Here is a 20099-nt window from a genome sequence, read left to right as displayed (position 1 = left end):
TATGACTGGTAGCGATTTTGTGAGTGTGTGCCTACTGGCCCAAAATGTTTGGGGATTTCTGTTCTATTTGGCTTTCCAAGTGAATATTGATGAATATTGACGAACTGTACCTGCACTTTACCAAACCAACATACTCCAGGGGAAACAGAGGCACCTTGAGTCAACTTTCCTCCCTAGTTACAGGCAAGAGAGAGTCACAGGGAACTAGTTCCAAATTTGCTGTGAGTTCAGTTTTAATTGGACATCGGTAAGCTAATTGTTGTGAGTCCCACAGCTCCAGCAAACTGCTCCTTAGGATTCTAATCTTGCAACTTAAGCCAGAGTCACTACTAGTAATAAATAATTTATACAAGGCAGGCAGCTTTCAGAAGGTACAATAGAGTGATCACAGTGTTCCCACCGGGATTAGAAGCAATTTGCAGAACAGAGACCTCCTTTGTGCATTTTAGTAATTTGTATGCGCTCTGTGTGTGCAACTCTTAAATTATAAATGAACAGAGGCTTTCTTCTCAAAGTGATGTTGAGTGAAAACTATCATTTCACCCTTAGCACATCCACTGACAGCTTTTCTTTTAGAAAAAAAGAAGGGGTTTAACAATTTAATATTTCCTTACAGGCAGACAGTAGAACGTGTGACATTACAGAACCAACTCCAGCAGCTTCTAGAAAGTCAGAGATCAGAGGGCAACTCGCTGGCAACATCCCCAAGGTAACTAGGCATATAGGAATGGAATTCCAATGTAGTTTGAACTGGGCTGTTTTTGTGGTTATTGCATGGGGAGGTCATGCTCCAGCTAAAGATCCAGTCATTCACTTTGTAAAAGAATACAAAGGAAAAGGTCAGATAACAGAAATCCATATCTTTTTAATTGGGCAGGAGTGACTACTGTAACTGGACTTTGCGAGTTTAAGTGAAATTACTATCCTACATTTTACCAATGTGGTTTATTGTGGAACCTTTAGATGACTCATAGCCATCACAGGAAACATCTTGTGAACTTCTAAAACCTGACCTTATGGTGGCCCATAGAAATCTTATACTCCCAGTAATTTATAAAGTCTTTTGCTGACAAAATAGGCTTGCCAGGTAGGCGGGCCACTGTCCTTATGATTTAAAGATGATTTGTCTTCACTATCTAATATAAATAGCACCAAAAGCAGATAATTGCATATTTCAATGATTTAACCCCAGAAGAGGTTACCTCACTTCAGCTAAATAAGCATTGCACGAGAGAAAAATACTCATTGGCTAAGGAACAGCTGTCATCTCTGTCCCTGCTACAGACTCCCCATGCGAGTTGGGCCAGAATATTTGGATAAAGATTTAAATATAACTTACTGATAAGAGGCATGGAAATTAATTTACTTAATACACTGTGCAGAACATGGACCCCGCAGACTTTGGACTAAGACGAGCAATCCATTGTACCTTATACTTGCTTCCATCCCAGTGCTTGGAAATATGAGTAATGCAGTGCAGGATTCCAACCGCAGAGCAGTAGAGATCCCCTTTTACATACATAGAATGCAGTTTCTATTAAGAATGTAAGATCTGGCTTATTTTTTTCAGACAAAGGATCCATTGATTTCAACAAAGGGATTCATCAGATGAGCGTTTTATCACACGCTCTCTACTGCCCACTCACATTTTGTTTTTTTGCACATCCTTTACACGATGGCGTCTGCCTCCTGCATGCCTCCCACTCCTTCTTGCCTTTTTTCCATCACAAAATGGACCCCTTCTAATCCAACTTTTTGGGGGGAAACAGAGTATGCCGCCATTTCCTGCTGTGTACAGGAATCGCAGCACGATAAAAATGCCTCCTGAATGGGCCATGTGTTCTTTGTTTACTTCATCTTTCTTCTCTGGGAAAGTATGGTGGGACAGGAGCGGGGGCAGAGAAGTGACAGCAGGGAACTGCGATTTCCCCCCACCCCTGTCTGATGATGCTCAAAGTCTGCAAAAACTACACATCATCACTTAATACTTATATACTATTTTTCCTAAGTCAGCTTTCCCCAAACTGGGGCTTTCAAGATGTTTTCAACTCCCATCATCCACAGCCCCAGCCAGCATGTGCAATGGTTAGGAATGCTGGGAATTGTAGTCCAAGACATCTGGAGGGTGCCAAATTGGGGAAGGTTGTCCTAAGTGATCAAAGCGCTTCTCATAATTTATCTCAGTAATCCTTGCAAAAACCTTATATCATTATATTTTAAATATATTACAGCATTGTTATATTACAGATGAGGTGGGATCTGAGGCTGAGCAATAGTGGCTTAAGCCATCCAATAAGTTCATTGTTGAGCTGGAATCGAATGCTGACATTTACGGATAATGTCCCATTTAGAGTGGAGCTTTATTTATTTATTTAATAGATTTAGAAACCACTGACAATATTTTAAAATATCTCTAAGCAGTTTGTAAGAAAATTGTAAGAAAATTAATACATCAAAATTATGATGCATATTAAAATACAATTAAAATAAATAATAATTGTTAGGACATTTATGTAAAACATTAATAAAAACATTAAAATCAATTTAAACCAATAAAATACCATAATTACAAACAAACAGGGCAGCACACTTACCCAGAGAAGGCCTGGGTAAAGAAATGGGTCTTTAATTGGCTCCTAAAGCATGCTTTAATTGGTGTCTCTGAAATACCAAACCAGGGGGAAGAGGGGGGAGGTTATTTCATAAGGTGGGTGCCACCATGGAGAAGGCCTACTTCCTGGTTGCTGCAAGATGGCGATCTGCAGGTCATGGTACAACCAGCAAGTCTTTCTCCGATGATCTTAATCATTGCACAGTTCTGTATTGGGAAGGCGATCTGCTATGTATGTAACCTGGCCCCAAGCTGTTTAGGAATTTATATGCCAACAGCAAGATCTTGTACTTTCTTGGTAGCTAGTAGATAGCCAGTGCAGTAATAGATAAGCATAGGATTGCACTAGAAATGAACTGCATTGGTAGGCATAAATGGCTTCTACAGTACAGGTGTGCAATCTTACTCCTACAGTAGTCCTGTTATCTTGGTCTGTCCCTCTCCCCCTCCCTCTTCCCTGCCTCTGTTGCTTTTTCTGGTGTCAAAATTTAGATTGTATATTTCTAGGGCAGAGATCTTTTTTAAAATTATTATCACCACAAAGTCAAAACTCCTGTTTATTAGGAAACAAAATTTCAGGTTTTATTTAAACATTATACTGAAACAGGATTTTGTTTTTTTGTAAAAGATCCATGTTTATTCTAGTATTCCAGATTTCCTTAAGCTATTCCCAGAAACCCTTCTAGCAATATCTATTGTAAATCTTTAAGAGAAATTTCTTCTATGGGGATTAGCAAAGAAAGGAAATCACAGATCAAGCTTAGCTTGGAAAAAGATTTAAATTCTTAACTGTGGAGTCAATTGTGTGACTCCATAATATATTCCAGTTGGGTCAAGGGTCAAGAAGAATGCAGTAGGATGCTCAGATAAACATATGCAATGGAAACATCAGTGTTGCACTTTCTATCTGTATAATTTTGATTGTGGTCTCCTGTACTGAACTTTTCTCTCTTTCTTTCCCCATTGAAGTTCGCCATCATCACCCACTTCTGGCAAACCTCAGTGGAAACCATCTGATACAGATGACTCGACTCTACCCAAAAGTAAATTGAACACCCATGATGGGATTCAGATTCTTGGCAGTGCGGGAACTCCACACCACAACCGGCCCAAGATGAAAGACGAGGACTCTGATAAAATCCTGCGGCAGCTGCTGGGGAAAGAAATCTCTGAGAATGTCTGCATGCAGGAAAAGCTGTCGTTAGAATTTCAGGATGTTCATGCCTCCAAGAACGTAAAGAAGATCCCCCTGGAGAAGAAGGAGTTGAAGTTAGCAAGGCTGAAGCATCTAATGCAGCGATCCCTCAGTGAGTCTGATACAGATTCAAATAATTCTGAAGACCAGAAGAACACCCCTGTGAAAAGAATGGATAAGCCAAGGCCACAGCCCATTGTGGAAAATGTTGAAAACACTGAGAATTTGCACCTAATGATTAAGAGGCACACTTTGGCATCGGGGCGCAGGTTCCCTTTTGGAATGAAAGCTTCAAAATCCGTGGATGATGGCCACAGCCCTTCTCCCACTTCTGAAAGTAGTGATCCTGACAACGAATCCCAGTATCAGGCTGGGACTGTATCTCAGAGCCAGGTTTTGGGTGATAACTGTCAGTCTGGCCCTGATGCCCACAAAGTCGCCACGAGTCCCAAGAGCGCGCTCAAATCTCCATCTTCAAAGCGCAGAACTGCCCAGAATTTAAAACTCAGAGTGACTTTTGAGGAGCCCGTGGTACAGGTGGAGCAAACAGAGGTTGGTTTAAATGGGGAAAGGGACAAAGAGCGGAGCAAGGTGCTTCAGCGACCTCCTCCCAGTGCTGAAACTGGGGACCAGCAGAAGCGACCGTTTGGAACATTTCGATCCATAATGGAGACGCTGAGTGGCAACCAGAACAATAATAATAACTATCAAACAAGCCTAAGCAAGACCTCATCACCCTTTACCTCATTAGGAAGGAAAGCCACAGATAGCAAGGGAAATTCAGCAACTTCTACAAAAGGAAAAAATAAACCAGTGAGTGATTATAGGGCAGAGGGGGTCTTTTGGTGTTTTCATTAATGATCATTCTTCCTCAAATGGTCTTTGCTTAAAATAACTACAACCCCATTAAACAAATGTCAACACATTGCTATTGGGAGGACTTAGGGCAGGGAAGGGCTAATGGGGGGATATCTGGAAGGAGGCAATAAAATAAATTACTGGAAGAGCATAACATGAAGATGTCTGGTGGAACACAGATGTGTTCGTTCCATGCATCCAATCCCGAAAGCAATCCACGTTGACCCTGAGGTGAATTCCTCCCTGCATGGGTGGTAGGGTAACAGTTAAGCCATCTTATGGTCTGTTATCCACATAGGTAATGTCAGCCAGGAGTTCTGCTATGCCACGTTGTACTTACGCCTTTTGAGGAACATCTCCCGTATTTCTGGTTGGATGCTTGATTCAAAAAAGGAATAAAACACAAATAAAGTTCATTCATTTATTATATTACTATACTGCCCAATAGCTAAAGCTCTCTGGGCAGTTCATAACACACTGAAATGCAATTTAAACCTTTAACATTTAAGAATTTTAAACAGTTTGAAAACAAGTTAAAAGCAGTTAACAATAAAACGACCAATACCCGATTTAAAAAAAACCTAATGCACCATCATATACTGTCAAATGCCTGGGAGTAGAATCTCCAACTGGCACCGAAAAGATGACAATATTAGCACCAGACAGACCTCACTCAAATATATATTTTATTGTGAATCACATTGTAACAATACAGTTGGGAAGGCATAGCCATAACATTTTTTTCTTATCATGTAAGGGCTACAGCAACAGTTTAAGGGCTAATCCCAAAACAAGGTCCAGATTATGAAATTAGAATCTATGGGTTGCATCCAGTGCTGTCTTTACGCCAACAAAATGGAAACCATTCGCAGAACAAAATTGCTTCTCTGCAGCCTCCACACATGTCCCAAATCTGGTCCAGAGGTTTGGAGGACCCTCTAGAGCAGATTTGGGGGGTGGGTACAGGAAGGAGGAGGGTCAGGGAAACTCCTGTTCTGTGGCAGCTCCAGGTTTTTGAGTTCCGTTGGATAAGCCACTCTCTCAGGCCTAAGCTAGATCTAAGGTTTATCCCGGGATCATCCTGGGGTCATCCCTGCCTGCTCCTGGGATCCCGTGTGACATTTACATGAACAGGACTCAGTGAGTCTACTATCTCACCTCCATTGTTACCAGATGCTGTTGCTCATCCTCTTTTTCATTCTTGCTACCACTTGCTCGTTTGACAGACAAGAGAGCAAGTGAGCAAGTAGCCAGTGGCATCTATGGCTCATCCTTCTAATCACCACTATTGACTGGGCCAGAGCAAAAGGCAGGTGAACAAGCAGGTTGGAATGGTGAACAGTAGGACCCCTGTCAGTGGGTCCCTGCTAGAGTGCAGACCCTTGGTAGGTGCCTGACCATGCCTACCTTTGACTTTGACCCCGGTCTTGTTGCATGAGGGAAGTTCACTCATGCAATGTTGGATTTAGCCCCATGTAAATACTAATACTTTTTCTAAAACCACATAGGGATCCAAGCAAGGTGTTCATTTCTAACCTCCTTACCTAAAAGCTCCAACTAGCAGCTGTTATTCTGTGGTAATAGCTCACCACAGGATTGGGGTGATTTTTCACATGCCAGTGCAAATCTTTCTCTTTCAACATTTGTGTTGGCAAGGAATACATATGTTTTTAATGTTTGTTTCAGCTGCCTGTTTCTGCCCACTTTCACCACTACTCATTGCGTGGATGGAGCATTCTTCCTTCCTTTAAAATGCTTGCCACATTGACATGCTTTTTAGACATCACACTCATGCAAAAATATATAGTTTCATACTGATTTACAGATGTGAGCCAGTGCCAGACATCAATACTACTTTTCCTTTTACCTAACGAGGCTTATGGACACAATCCAAGGGGCCTTGGCCTACCTTCTATGGTAGGAGAATGCCTAATGTGAACGAAAGGTATTCCCTAGTCCTTAGAACAGCAGTGGGCAACTTGTGCCCATCCAGATGTTTTGGCCTGCTATCAGCCCTAACTCCTATCAGCCCTAACCAACATAGCCAACGATGAGGGATCCTGTAAGCTGTAGGCCCATCCCTGCCCTACAGATGGCAATGGGAGCTGCATGTAGAACTCTACGTAGGCATCCACTGAGGAGCTGTATTTTGGCATAAGGATTGTCAAGGCTTTTACTGATAAGCTGTAATGATGCATGTGAGAAGCTTGTTGCATGGTCTTTCAACTGATTTATGCATTGCACTTCCCCAGGCTCCTCACTCCAGCTGCATCAGTTTTTCCACTAGCATGCTGATTGAAGACCGCCTGTGTAACTATGCATGGTATGTGCTGATGTAAAGCGAAAATGTTGGCTTCCCTATTACTTTTTTATCATCCCCTCTTTGCATGTGCAGCTTATAATTGTTTGCAGCTTAAACTAATGAAACGATTGATGACAACTGTAAAAGAAAATGAAATTTTGATCTAGTGGGGAGAAGAAAAAAAGGTAAACAAATCTCTGTTACAAGCCTTTGCAAATATCCATAACTGAACTAGTTTAATGGCTTCAGCACAAAGTGTGCATAAAAAGCACTAGTGCTCATAAATCCAAAAATGCATTTTAGTTCAGTTTGGCATCGGATAGTCTGTTGAATGAAAGTCAAACACCAGATGAGAATGGAAATTAAATTTCCGCTTTATGAGTATGCCAAGTCAAACTCTACTTACGGTCAGAAGAGACAATGTGCCCCCGTTCTCCATTTGCTCATGTCCTTCTCACTCTGGTTTTCAGCTCCTGCTTTAGTTTTCTAATTTAAATGTAGTGTTAAGCAAAGTGAATTTTTTTACCCCTTACATGAATGTAAACATAATAGTTTGTATCCAGGCATGTATCTCTGCAAACAGAAGTGACCTTGTGGAGGGAATCAGGATCCAGTAGGAAGGGGGGGATGAAATGTCCCCACCACCACCACCACCGATTCCCTCGGCAGCCCTCAGTGCCACTTCTCATGCTGTTCTGAAGGGCCATGCAGTCCTTCAGAGCAGCATTTCAGTAGGTCGCTGCATGAAGCTGAAATCTGTGTAAACGGGTGCCCTAGTCCCTTCGTCCAATGCCAGCAGAACTCCATTGAGCTCTAACCCCACATTTCCAAATTAAAAGTGCAGGTTTTTACTTATCTGTTGTTAACAGATAAGTGTTCGTTATTAAATCTTCAATTACAAACTTTGAAATTAAAGTTGTATTCTGGTATCTGCATTAATAGGATTTTTCTTGCAACACATATGAAAACTGAATATTCATCACAATTCAAATGATGTTACTGAAGGTGCATACTAACATGTTTCTTCACTTTTTGAAGGGTGTTCTATTATTTCTACTCTTGACGACTTAATTGTGATTCACACATAACAACACGCATGAGCCAGCACAAGCCTCAGGCTTATGCTCCCACTCCCATTCAAGCATGAAAGAAAGAGCTGTAGCGCTTCTGTCTCTGATTAGGTGCAATCTGCACTTTGTTGCTGCGTTTGAACTCTGCAAACCAGATTGTTAAGAAGCTTGGGTAACCTGCTTTGTTAACAAACTGGTTTGAGTGTACCACTATTTGTAGTGTTTATACGCTATAACAAAGGATTTTTTGTTCCTAACTGGGAACAACAGATGTTTTGTGCCTAACTTGGCTTTGAGAGCTCCATCAGATGAGCGTTTTATTGCATGCTTGTTACTGGGCACTCACGGATTTTCACAGGCCCCTCTCATAACATTGTCTGCCCCCTGCATGCCTCCCAACCTTTCTAGCCTTCTTCATGCCATAAAAACACACCCCAGTAAGTCCAACCTATTTTTAAAGATGGAAGTTGCTGCTATCTCCTGCTGTGTGCAAGAGAAGCAGCATGATCAAAACGGCCCACTGAATGGGCCGCATGCACATTGTTTGCTTCCTCTTTCAAACGAGGAAGTAATGAGGGACAAATGCCCAGGCGGAGAAGAGATGGCAAGCAATCATGATTTCCCCCCTTGTGATAAATCTCCTCCTGTCACACACAAATGGAAGGAGGAGCATACTAACATGCAGCTCATTGCTATTTGTGCACATAACAATAAATCATGTTTTGTTGCTATGTCTGAAATGGGCCTCCGAAGGCAATCTCTAAGATCCCTAACAAAGTGGGTTTTTTAGAAATCTATGGCACTTATTTAAAAGAACATTTATTGGTTTGTATCCAGTTTTTGTCAAGCTTTGAGTAACTCCTTTAAAATCAATGGGGCTTAAGTTAGTCATGACAAACTTGTCCCAGTGATTTCATGGCTAAGCCTGGATACAATCCAATATATGTAATTCAAATATTTAGGTTTCAGTCTTATGCCCACTTACTTGGAAGTAAGCCCTATTTAACCCAATGTGACTTACTTCTCAGTAGATATATATAGGATTATGCTGTTAGTTATGCAACTAGGGAAGAACTGAATTCTGAGTTTTCGTATACTCATACATGAAATCAAACATTATAAATCAGAAGCTATAAGTTTGTTCTATAAATTCAAAACATTGTAAGGAATCACCCTTCTTCCTATAACACTTTTAGCATTTGAGATGACAAGGGCCTAGGATGCATGTAACGTTAGGGAAATCTATCAACAGAGAGATTTAGCCATAGGTCAGTGTGAGAGAGATTAAAGATAATCTGGTACATTGGGTTGGACACATTTACCAATCCTATGGTTCTCTTGATTCTTGTCCATTGGCAACAAATATATATTTTTAGGAATTTATGGCAAAACAATAAGCAATAATAAACCAGTGATGATAATACTTTAAACAGCAGATTTCAATCAAAATGCCATTAGCAATACGTATTGCAGGCTCTGTGATTAAAAATTTGTTTCAGTTCCATACAACTATTTGGATTACAGATTTCAGACCCCACATTAGTACAGATCAGTTTTTAGATAGGGCTTCTGCGCACATCATGGTTTGCAGCATTTTCCCTGGGGGTAAATAATTTTGTCCTGGTAGCTTCCATATGACCTATTATTCAGCTACAGTTAAGAAGTATGCTTGCTGGTGCCTTGTGGTAAAAGCAGTGTTAGCTCTTGGTACAGAACACAGGGACAAAATATAACTTATAATTTCTATGGGTTTTTAGATTATTAGTTTTTTAAACTGTTTGTAATCCACCCAGGAAACATTAGTTATTGGGCAAGTGAGAAATGTAACAAGTAACTAAATGTAAAAGGCCATGGGAGTTTGAATCAGCTAGTGTTCCTTATATCCTCAGAGGGGCTGTCTTCACAGGGGTTTACCTGCGGCTTGGGTGCATTGGCACATGATGTCGTGGTCAGTGTGCACCCAACCAGTTGCTTCCTCCTCGAAAAGTCATAGTATCGCAGAGTCGTTTTACTGCGTTCTTTTTAGTTAAAGCGGCTCCTCTGCAATGTGCTCCTGTTCCTCCGTATTAAAGCCTGGGCATGCCTGGGGCCTGGCCATGACGTGGTCAAGAGGGTGGGGCTGCCCCTTTCCTCCCATCACTTCTTTCCTAGCCCTTTCCTTACAGCTCGCAATGGAATTACAGTCCCACTGAGAGCTGTAATTATGTGCTTCCTTATTCCTGCGTTATTCACTTCTCTGGCATGTTATTTAGCTTCTCTGATGTTTGGAGTAAATACGGGTAGGAAGTTATAACTCAGTGACAATTTGCTGGAATGCAGCAAAATTGGGGTGGTAGGGTGCTCTCTTAGGCCTCATCTACACCAAGCAGGATATTGCACTATGAAAGTGGTATGAAAGCGGTATATAAAAGGCGGGAGCCACTCCAAGCAAGATATGGTGGTATGAAAGCAGTATATGGTATGTGTCAATGGGCCCCAACGGTTGTCAGTTCACTTCAATACTGCTGTATAGCAGTAGCGTGGCTCCTGCCTTTTATATACCACTTTCATAGTGTAATATCCTGCTTGGTGTAGATGACGCCTTAGCGAGCCTTCAGACTGCATCCAGGAGTATTGGGGTTTTTTGCTTCCTCAAGGAAAATTGAGCCATTTCCCCCTTATCACCCCATTTTCCTCTATTCAGCCATTGTCTGTGTTCCCATTCTCCCCCCCCCACCCCTCCTTTAGGAACATTTTCCCTTTGGAACTGCACATTTCTGGAGTTGCGAACAAGGAACTTTCATTCTTTCCTTTGCCGTTGCACAGCTGCACATCTCCAGTTTATCAAAATAGAGATCTCTTGCATTAGTTCCTTCCCATTCCCTTTTATACAACCACAAGCAGGGGAGACTGGAGAGAGGCAGGTTACAAGCCTTTGTCATTGATGACGTTAGTTCTACCCCCAACCCCAGAAGTATGTTTTACTCAGCACTGAAAAGCTGTGTTTTAGGGAAGGAGGGCTCCACTGTGCAACGATTTCTTCATAGTGCAGAGAATAAGAGCAATGTGCTTCCCTCCCATGCTTGTGAAGGTGGGGGCAGTGTCTTTTAATAAACTAGGGGGTGGTGGCAGCAGTGTTAAAATCTCAGTAGCATCCCAAAATCCTGTTCATTATTTATTTCCTAATTTGCTACAGTTTGATAGTGGTAAAACAATTAACATTCCTAGTGCCCTGTTAAAATTCACTATATTTCTTTGATGAGCATACAGTCTGTTTCATTTGTTAAGAACTTTTCTTTTCTTTTCATTTTGAAAGGACAGGTCTGTTTTTATCAGAAACAGTGCCAACCAAATGTTTGCAATTATGTTAGCCATCTATTGCCAGTGAAATATTCGTTTCCCATGGATTAAGTTATTGCGAAGCATGTAGTGCATTAAAGTGAGAACATATTTGCCTTATCTGTAAGAAGCAGTATGGTAATTTATTCACAGCAATAGTAGTTTTCTCTGTCCCCAATACAGCTTTTTTTATTACCAAAAGTTTATTCAGATGACAAGAACGCAGAGACCTTTGTAATCGCTCGACAATGGAACATGCGTGGAACTATATGGACCAATACATGTTGTTATTTATTTATTTATTTATTTATTACATTTTTATACCGCCCAATAGCCGAAGCTCTCTCATTGTTCTCATTGCCATGGCATTTTAGGAAACTACTAAAGTTTCTATATTTCCAGAAATAAGTGGATAGCAGAATCCTTCTTGCAACAGACATCTTCATACAGCCTAGCTATATCCTATTTTTATTAACTTGAAATGAAAGCAATATTATTACAGGTAGAACAGAGATGACTTATATATTGTTATGATGTGCAGTGGTGCATTTTGCACTTCTCCTTCGTGGGTTTTGCATTCTACTTTTTTCTTTTTTCCTCCCCTGCCACTACCTCATAGAATACAATGGTAACCTTTTACTGTATATGAGAGTCTTTAACTTTTATGAAATAAATAAAGGGGATTATTCAAGGACACAATCAGAGTGGAGACTAAGGGCATGTCTATACCTAAGGGTGTAGAGGGGGGAGGGGGGAGGATCGCAGACTTACCTGCTTCCACGATCCTCCCCCAGCATCCAAACGGCAGCACAACGTCCCAGAACGAAAGAGGGACGTCGCGACTGCCATTTTATTTTATTTTTTAACAGGGGAGACAGAGCACAATTGTGCTCCAACAAAAAGTAAGTAAAAAAAACCCTGAACCTGCTCTCCCCCCCCCCATCCCCCATGGGCACGGAGCCTCTGCATATAGCTCTGTGCTCATTTTCAGAGCCCTGCTACACATGGGAAGGAAAGAAAGAGGCAGGAGCAGTGGCCACACTTTCCGCGGTCCACGGGATGCTCTTGGGACCATGGGAAACATCAGGTTTTCCACGGTTCCCGATATCTCGATACCATACGGATGCACAGGGACCCACATGAAAACAGCCCGGATTTAATGGCTGGTGCAGACACTGGTGATCCCACTGTCTGAAGTGGGAAGCAGCTTTTGTACCCTCTCAACTTATTCGCTGTCCTTTCCTGGGAGCCATTGCGAACCAAGCGTAGTGGGGATAGGTAATCTGAAAATATCTTGGGTTCACCAATGAGAAATAGATGTTTGTCTGTTGTTTGGTGACAAGCATTGAACACAAGTTGTGTTGGATCCAGATATGCCCTTCTGCAAATGAAAGGGTTATTCCATTTGCAGAAGGGACTCAGATCCCCTGGAGGCTCTTGCTGGAGAAAGGGAAGGAGTAAGGGTTGTCTGATTCCTCCTGCACCTCTCTCTGTGCCCCCTCTAAAAGCTAATCCAGAGATTTGGGGACCCTTCAAAACTGTGGAAGGTGATGCTGGGAGCTGCAGGAGGAAGGAAGAAGTGGTAAACGAAAGAAAAAACCTCCCCCCCCTTTTTTTTCCCTGTTCTGGCAGCAGAGAATCCTGTGAGTAGAACTAAGCTCATGGGAAGTTTGGCTTGCATCCTCGATATGTAATTTATGTCTCACACCTTAGAGGGTAAATTTTGGAGGAGAAAATCACAGAACAGATTTTACTTTATACTACTTTTATATGAATTCATTGGAAAGACTTCTATTTTCTTGAATGCAGAAAAGATTCAACATAATTACAAATGTGCTTGCAACTATTATTCCATAACTGTGGTATGTGAGTTTGCTATGATATGGCTTGGAATAACAGCAAGCAAATTTTTGCCACACAGAATACATTTAAGCAGAGACACCCTCTCAACTTAGGTCACCATGAAGAGTCAGCAACTGGAGTACCACAATCTTTCTTAAATGCAGGATCGGCAATAGCTGTGGTATCTATGCAGTATTTTGTAGACAAAAGCCAGCTTTCTGCTGATGATTATGTCAAATTCAGCAAATCTGACAATAAGAGGTTCTGAGTAATGCTAGTCGATATAGAACTGGGCAAAGTATTGCATTTTGCTTCTAGTTTGCTTGGGCTCTATTCAAAAGCAGAGCAAATTAGCATATTCCAGAGATAAAAACCTTTTTCTGAAATCTTAATCAACTCCTATTAGATCTACAGTAACTCACTTCTGAGCTTGTTTGGTTTGGACCATTAGACTTTAAGTATTGCACAGATTCTCTATTGGGTCTCTAACAAACATAGACAAATGTTTACAATAAACATATTGTTTATTAGATGAACAATCACTTGGATCTGTGTGGCAACTCTGGGACCTGGACTGTTTGGTGTTGATCTTCAAAGTGTACTGTTAACAAAGGACTTTAATGGGGTTTACATCTTGCAATCTGACAATTAAAATATAAATTGTGAGGGGCAGTAATGACTTGTGGTCATAGAGTCAATGAGTATTGACTACTACAGTTGAGAACCAAAGAGTTGATGTGTTAAATGCCAAACTTCATTTAACATGTTTCCCCCCCCTTTAAAAATAGCCACCAGGTTGGGGCATCAGGACCAAGACCACAGAGCATGGAGGAAGGGGTTAACCTCCCCCCTCCTCAAACTGTTAACAAAAATCCCCCCCAGCTGTTCACCCAAGGAGGGAAGCTGCCATTTGTGCTATTTTTAAAGGGAAAAGCAGACACATTAAACGCAGTCATGCATTTAACATATCATCTGTTTTGACCCTGACTTAACTTGTATTCAGAAGAATGTAGGTGATTCTACTGCATTAATGGCGTAATTCCCATAAAAAGACAGTATAGCCATAAGTACTATGCAGATCACACTAAGCATTTTGCTAGACTAGGAAAACTTAAGGCCACTTCACATGTTGGGTTTGTTTGTTTGTTTTAACATGGGCATTAATCTCTGTGTTGGAAAACTGGTTGTGTTGGAAATCAAGCTGCCAGAGACCTTTAGGCATTTGGGAGATGGGGCAAAACCCTAATACATAATCAGCGAGGGTTTTGTTACATCACTTGATCTCTGTAGGGGTCAGATGCTGGCATTAGATTAATCTTTACAAAGCACCAGGGAATGCTAGGGAAAGTATTTTAAATCCACATTTGAATACACCTAGCTTATTGAATACACCTAGCTTGTTTGCTACTTGGGAGAGAGAAGATGGAGGGACTACTGTCTGTGCCCAGCACATACAGGTCAGTGATATTACACAGATGTTGCACATATAGCCATGTGTGCCTTCCAACCCCTGCTTGTCTTGATTTATGTGTGGGTGTTCAAAATACAGGCAGTGGTAGATGTGCTTTCAAGGTATGGGTAGATAAGCCCTTGATAGCTGGGAGGAGTGACTTACGCTAACTGCTACTCTGGAAAATAATTTCCTGTTAACACTGTCTTTGATGAACAAAACAATTGGCGTATGTAAGAATACATAGCCCTAACTGAGTCCTGCTTTCTGTTCAGCACACAAAGCACTTTAGCACAGCTACTATTTAAAAAATAATAACTCAAATTGCATCTGGCATTCTTTTATCATACCACTATCATTATGTTTAATCAGAGAATATGGGCAATTCATTGAGAAGGGACAGGATTGCTGGAGGTTGTGTGGTGTTGCTGGCATTTTCAGTATATCAATACATTCCTTTCTGCTAAGACAATATACAAATAAGCACTTACTGTAAGTCATCTGCTATGGTTTTCTATCCAATTTTTCAGTTATTATATGGATTTAATTTGCAAAATGTATCATGAAAGAGCTGCTAATGTTGGACAGATAAAGAAGTTCACACAAGCTTAAGGGATTTCATATTTTTCCACTCCGCAAAAGAAACACAACACAATTTCAAGTTAGTTCTAGCTATGTCCGAAATACTAAAGCTGCATTCAGTCTTCACGTCAGTGTTCTGAAAGAGATTTTGCAAAAAGAACATAGTTGTTTCACAAATGAAAGGTTGCATTTGAATAATCTAATCTTTCTATCTTCCATATTATGATATGAAAAACAAAACCATATGTTTACAATTAGCATCTGCATAAGGAGACAAAAATGATGAACGACTACATATTATGAACATTTTGTTCTTATTATCTACACACACATATAGCAAACCTCCCACCACCACCACCACACACACACCTCCCACTCAGTTTTATGTCAGCAATGGAAGGTCTGCTAGCTCCACTTATGGCACAATCTATGCATGTTTAGACAGGAAAAAAAATCTACAACTCCCAGCATTCCCCAGCCTGCTTCCAGAAATGAGTGTTTCTGCTCATTTCAGGGCTTTCTCTAGGAAGTTCTAAATCTCCCTTGCATAAGCAGTGGGTCCTGCTTGTGCAAGAGAATTGGCGGATCCACCCCTTGTAGAAGGGAATTGGTGGGATAGAAGGAATTCACAGGGCCGTTCGCATCCCATTGGTTTCTGCACAAATTCTACTTAAAGCACTGGGATTTTCCCCACCACCATCACCAGCACCACCACACAGTGTAACCACCACAATCCAAAGTACATACATGCATGCAGCAGGGTGTTTTTGAAAGCATGGCAGTTCGAAATGGTTTGTGATGTGGGACATGGAGGCTCGATTGGCAAAAGTACAAAACAGGCCTTTTCAGACAACAAGCTAAGGCATGGGTAGGCCACTAACCCTTTTGCAGCAAAGGGTTAGTGGGTGTGGCTAAACCGTGTTTATGTAGGCACCATGGTTAGGAATGGTTTACACGTCATGCTAAGTCATGTTTCACATGTCACACTAATGTATAGTTCAAAAAGCTTAACCACCATGGCTTAGCATATTGTCTGAACAGGGCCAACAGCTCAACGCACAAGCATAAGTTCTTACGTGTGAGTAAATGGCCCTTTTGCAAGTCTTCACTATCCTATTTGCTAGGTGTTGGATTTCCATATGAATTAAAAACAAAGAAAGCAAACTCTTGCAGAAATGAGACCAAGCAAGCTTGTTTCAAAAAACCGACTATCTCAGCAAGACCAAGGGGCTGTCTAAATGCTCAGAAAACCCTGGGACGTGTTTGGTGATGCAGCATTGATTATACAATGCAGCTGCAATCGCATACCCACCCCAGGGCTTTCGGCTGAAGCTGTGGGGGTGGGAGTCAAGAACTTGCCCCAACTTTTTTCTCTGGAGCAAGAGAATGTCAAGACAGCCACCAAGGCTGACTCCGGAGTCACAGCGGAGGCATGGCTGGGCAGTGCCTGTTGGAAGTCAACCTGCAATTGCTCGTCCTCCACCAGGAAGAGGGCACAGGTGGCTCCAGTCCCCAGATGGCCACCCAGAAACCCGTGCTACCTCCTTGATGTCAGGATTACCTGACGCAACTCTGGGGAAGGGAAACCACGGGGTTTCTGAGGGACGTGGCATGGCACCAACCTGGTGCTGTGAAGACACCCCCCGAGATTGACTGATCCATCCACCCCTACAGTAGTATAAGTGACTGATGGTTTTTCCTCTTCATATGATCAGGATTCCTTGTCTATAATCTTCAAACTCCAGTGCCAGTTCAAGTCCAACTCACTTCAGAGGAGATTGCACAACTCCTGCTTCTTGAATATGGTGATTGTTAGGTTGTGAAACACATCAAAGCACTGAGCATCTATATTATGAACATGATATTGTTTTGTTCTGTTTTCCCTTTTTAGGCATAACAACACAAACAGGCAAGTCCTGCAGTCTTACAGCAAAAATTGTTCTGAAGAACCAGAGTTGCAAGAATTCTTCCTTTGACTCATATCTCACGGGGTCTCACAGTCTTCCTCCAAACATGGCCTGAAATCTTCCGACTTGAAAACTTAACTATATGATATGTAACTTTCACCAGCAGAATAACTTAGGTTGCCTTAAATTTGTAGCAGCTAGACCATATACAAAAATAATAATATATGTGTCTACGTCACTTGTTTGTAAAGTGTACTGTTTTAAGGCATAGGTGAACAAAAGCCATGGTTTGGAAACATAGCAATGCAAGGAGCCTCCAAAACGTTCATATGACCACCATTTTGTACATTACCTGTTGCATGGATATAATGTAACATGTCTTGTATCTCCCTTTCTCAAAACCTGTGTCTGTAAAAAATCAAAAATGACTTTGTTTGCCCAGATTCTCATGGAGCCCAAGGCAAGGGCTTACCACCCTCTCCTTGATCAACTATGTTTTGTTGCTATTTCTAATTTTTTGTATAAAAGAAAATAAACCAGTGTTAACCAAAACACAGTGCAAATATAACCAGATGTATCTTCTACTTCATTTGTTTCTATGATCCATTGTGACCTATTTCATTTGTTAGCAAATCAAGTTGTAAAACATAGTATGAAAATTTCATTTGTTATTTGCAGCAGGCAGACTATACTTAGGTGATCTTCTGTTCCATATAAAACTATTTCTCCATAATAATATTGGGGCTCATAATAATAATAATAATAATAATAATAATAATAATAATAATATAGAGAGAAATATAAATAGCATTTGCCATAACAATGTTTAGGTTCAGGTATAAAGATGTCTTTAAAAAGCTAGTTTCTCAGTTGGAGTGTAAAGTAATCTGAGAGATTTCATTAAATACATTTGGATCTGTTATAGCCCCAACACTGCAATACCTTTTACCTCGATGGGTCTTTGATGGTCCCATGCTCCACAGTTCCCATAGTACCAACCTGAGAACACAATGACAGAACTTTAGCCAGAAATGATGCTACATTTCCACTCCTACATATAAATACAATTTGGTGGCTTAACAGAAGCAGGCCACTTAGCCTGAAAGTGCGTAATTAGGTATAGCTGACCTAAAGGCTTTTTTAAGTCTTCCCCATTTTGCATTTTGTTCTTCCAGTGGGAACCAGGTTGCATGTGCAATCCCCGCTCTGAGGTTGTCATGTTGTGCGAACCCAGCGAGCTAACCCCCTAAAATATATCATTGGTTATGTGAGGGTTGTTTAGCACTCGCCAGGTTTGCACGACACGACAACCCCTGAGTGGGGATTGCATATTCAAAACAGCAGCCACATTGCAGCCTCACCATGGGTTAAATAACTGGGCTGTCATGTCATGCAAATAGCAACACCATAAATACAGAGTTAGATGGTGCTTTGGTATAAGGCAGATTCATATGTTCACCTGGCCAAGAGGAAGAATGAAAACTTAGTGGCAACTGCCACTGTGGAAGTCAGAACTATGAATCCACAAGATCACTATGATCCCAGGCCTCAGAAGTAATTTAGTATTGGGGTTATACTATCACTGACATGACCAAAATGCTCAAGGTGATCTGGATTATATATATCAGAAAGCAAAGACCCCATGCTGTCAAATGTGCTTAAGAAATAAAATATCAGACACATGCTTTCCAGTTATCTGATTGTTGAAAGATATTGTCAGAATAACAACGCAAACATCTCCAAGTCCATGTAACAGACAAATTGAAGATTTGTGCTTTAGAGAGTGTGAAATAGGTGAACAAAGATTTGAATGAATATGACCATGATATGGTGTATGAAAGACAAGTGAAGAGTCAGTTCTGAACTGTTGATGAATGTTAAAAAATGTTTACCCTTCAACAACTACTCTACTGTAACAACATTCTATAAAGATGACAGCTCTGAAATTCAAAAGCTTTGCCTCTGGATAAGACAGAAGAAATGTGAAAGGCAGACTGAGTATGGAGAATATTTTGTTTATTTTCTTTCCCAGAAAAATAGCTAGAAAATCCAAGTGACAAAAGGAAACACCATCACTGAGGTCAGCCTGTCACCTCCTTCAACTTGGCACCCAAGGTGAGCACCCAGCCCACTCACACAGTCCTGAGGCCAGTCCTATGTGAGAGGCTCAGGGGTCCCTAACAGTTTAGCCTGTTTCAGTCCCTCATCTTTCTTGCGGAGTGTTTCTTGTGAAGCCTGTAGGAGCCAAGGTAGCCCATGCCCTCTGTGAATTTCCAAGAAACTGAACAAACAGAAGTGTTCCTTTTCCTCAGAAACAAGGTAAATATATCCACTTTGACTTTATTTCTCTCTCTTTCACCTGATGTTGTGCTGCCCATCCTGATGCCATTGAAACCTGAAATTTCCCCGTTGTGCTTAGGCCTCAAAAGGACGGCTTTGCTATTTCTGTAGCATTGTCCTTGCTCCTTGTTTGGCAACTCATAACTCCTGGCCTCAGTCTTTTCTTGTATTCTCACTCACTGCTTTGAGAAATTGTCTGTCAGTCCATCCCTTCCGGTTTGTGCAGAGCCACACACAAGCATGAACTTTGTGCACAGGAGGGGATCTCCAGAGGAACGCTGTGACAGCTTCCCTCCCTGCTGTCCCTTTGCAAGCACACACAGGTGGTCGCAATGTACAGGTTATTCTTGCTTCATGTGGGAGAAGTCTGGGTATATGCAAGAAGGCTAGGGAGGAGCAAGCCCATGGATACCATACATGAGGTGTAGAGGGCTTCCTGTTATTGATAACTAACAAACAGACCTGGCTTTGCACAGGTTGGAATAGCCCTTAGCTTGATACAGAGAAGTCATTGAGAAAACTCACACACTTGTTAGAGTTGGGCACATTGTGCCTGCCACGTTTGAGTGAAGTTGTGCCCACTGGCCTCCCTAGCATCCCTATTGGCCTGCTAATTAAACCTGC

The 20099-nt window shown here is 41.4% G+C and overlaps 1 protein-coding gene across 1 annotated transcript in view; it reads left to right on the top strand.

Moving 5' to 3' along the window:
* Positions 1–17690, top strand: part of SNCAIP (synuclein alpha interacting protein) — a 55883-nt gene extending 38193 nt beyond the window's left edge. Inside the window, exons 9-12 of the mRNA XM_063129487.1 lie at positions 617–709; positions 3581–4619; positions 6917–6987; positions 17120–17690. Of these exons, the coding sequence (XP_062985557.1) occupies positions 617–709; positions 3581–4619; positions 6917–6987; positions 17120–17204 (1288 nt within the window). The 3' untranslated portion in view covers positions 17205–17690. The remainder of the gene's footprint in view (positions 1–616; positions 710–3580; positions 4620–6916; positions 6988–17119) is intronic.
* Positions 17691–20099: the final 2409 nt, after the last annotated feature.

This window comes from Elgaria multicarinata, chromosome 6, assembly GCF_023053635.1.
Source record: "Elgaria multicarinata webbii isolate HBS135686 ecotype San Diego chromosome 6, rElgMul1.1.pri, whole genome shotgun sequence".
NCBI lineage: Eukaryota > Metazoa > Chordata > Lepidosauria > Squamata > Anguidae > Elgaria > Elgaria multicarinata.
The sequence above is the reverse complement of the archived record's forward strand: the minus strand, read 5'-3'. Positions and strand labels throughout refer to the sequence as shown.